Raw genomic sequence first — 1,982 nt, 5'->3', positions numbered from 1 at the left:
TCTCGAGGCATCTGCTGTGCCTTTAAATCTCTCAGGCCCCGCCATGCTCTCCTCAGTCCACGCCTGACTCAATAGCCTCTCCTGGGCTGGTCAATGGGGAACCACCTCCAAGACTGTAGTCACCACCCACTGCTGCGACCCAGCCCTAGGGACTTCTCTCCACTACGCTTTAAGCCCTACCATGCCATTTCCTCGCCCTCAATCCATTTGGGGTATCATTCCTTATGATCGACAGACACAAGAAGCAAATTTGTGAGTTTAATAGGATGCGGACACTAAGGAACCTGAAACAAAGTCATTTCTATACATGATTTCTATTTTGTCTTCTTATCTGGGGTGGGCGTCTGAGCAGTGGTCCAGCCAAGGATTCCATCAACTGTTACTGGTTGGATTGTTAAATAACGACTAGGGACACAGCACCGTTTACGATTTCGGCAGCGTGAGATGCTGTCTTCATCATTTTTGCACACCAACCGGCAGTGTCCGTCCATCCAACATTCTCCTTGGGGGCATAGGAACAGCCATTAAGCGGATGCTAGTATTCCTCAAGTGGAGGGATAAGAGGAGGCAGAGGTGGAGCAGGAGGAGAGAGAAGAAGGGAAGAAAGCGGGTTGAGTAGGTAATGCTGGACCTAGTCCCAGGAAAGGAGGGAAGAGACCTTAAAAGGGGAGAGAACTGAGACAATTGTTCCAGCTGGGAACCGTGGAGTTTTCAGGAGAGCCTTTTTCAGACTTCCCACCCGTCTATCTTCCATCCCCTGACTTCCTACTCCTTACTCTGGGATCAACTGATGTTAATGAATGACCCTCCTAGCAAAGCTTGGGAATGACAGGAAAAGGACAGTGAACACCTGTCATGTAGGGAACCGAGGGGATTCACTCGCACTTCAACAGACCCAGCTCCTTTTCATAGCTCGGCCCTGTCTAACTTAAGCCCAGCGAGCCCCAGCTCCAGCCACAACCCAACTCACTCTCCAATCCTCCTTGACCCCATATTCACCCAATTCAAACTCAAAACCCAGTCCAATCTAAATTAGAACTCTTAGCCTTTGCCCCCAATCCCCAACTCCAAACCAAACCCAAATCTAATCTAGTTACCAACCTCATTTCCCACCAGCAACCCATCACCAGACTGTACTAACTCGCAGCCTAATCCCCAGCCCTAGCTCCATTCAACTCAAAATCCCATTCCCTCGCCAACTCTACCTTAAGCCTTCAGGGAAGCCCGGGTCCTCACCTCCACATCATCGTAATATTCCCCCTATCCCTCCAACCCAAGGCTTTTCTCTCCCTTCGTAACTGGACCCCAGCCTTCAGCCTAATCTCCCAAAGTCCTCAACAAGTCTCCAACCCACACCCAATCCTCCACCCCTAAGCCCTCTCCCAAGCTCCCACCAGAATGTCACTGCAGCCTCTAAGTGCCAGATGCTCCAAACATCTATCATCCCACTACCTCGGCAAAAAAGAATTGGGGAGAAATGTTAACATGAGACGGTCCTGGGAAAACCTCCCAAAGCTGCATGAAAGGAAGAAAGGCTTCAGCTGCTACCCACAGGGAGAGGGGAGGGAAAGAGGAGAAGCCCACAACCAGGATCCCAGACCCTTGAGAGAGGCCCAAGTTACCTGATGCCACTGGCTCTATGGCCAGGAGGAGGGCAAGCAACAGGAAAAGAAGCTTCATGGCTGGCAGGACCCGAGAGAAGAAGGCGGCTGAGCTGCAGGGGATGGAAACAGAGTTCTCTGTAGCAGGGATGAGCCTCCCTTTTATCAGCAGGGCCGTGGGCAGCGAATTAGAACAGGAGGGGATTTCAATGAGGTCAGCCAGGCCAAAGGACAGTATGTAGCAGATGTCTCAGCAAAGCACAAGAAGAGAGTGTGGGAAACTGGCCAGCATCTATGCCAGTAAGGACACGGCCAATTAAAGCCATTTGGCCTCCTGAGAGCCACAAAGAAATCTATTATCACATAAATACATATCAAGAA

At 50.7% G+C, this 1,982-nt stretch overlaps 1 protein-coding gene across 1 annotated transcript; it reads right to left on the bottom strand.

Moving 5' to 3' along the window:
- Nucleotides 1-314: 314 nt before the first annotated feature.
- Nucleotides 315-1,680, bottom strand: LOC138400706 (beta-defensin 119-like). The gene is made up of 2 exons (XM_069495756.1): nt 1,623-1,680; nt 315-502 (listed from the first exon to the last, which is right to left on the bottom strand). The coding sequence occupies exons 1-2, from the start codon at nt 1,678-1,680 to the stop codon at nt 315-317; spliced, it is 246 nt and encodes an 81-aa protein (XP_069351857.1).
- Between the last annotated feature and the right edge of the window lie 302 nt (nt 1,681-1,982).

The sequence above is a fragment of the Eulemur rufifrons genome, chromosome 20, assembly GCF_041146395.1.
Source record: "Eulemur rufifrons isolate Redbay chromosome 20, OSU_ERuf_1, whole genome shotgun sequence".
NCBI lineage: Eukaryota > Metazoa > Chordata > Mammalia > Primates > Lemuridae > Eulemur > Eulemur rufifrons.
The sequence above is the reverse complement of the archived record's forward strand: the minus strand, read 5'-3'. Positions and strand labels throughout refer to the sequence as shown.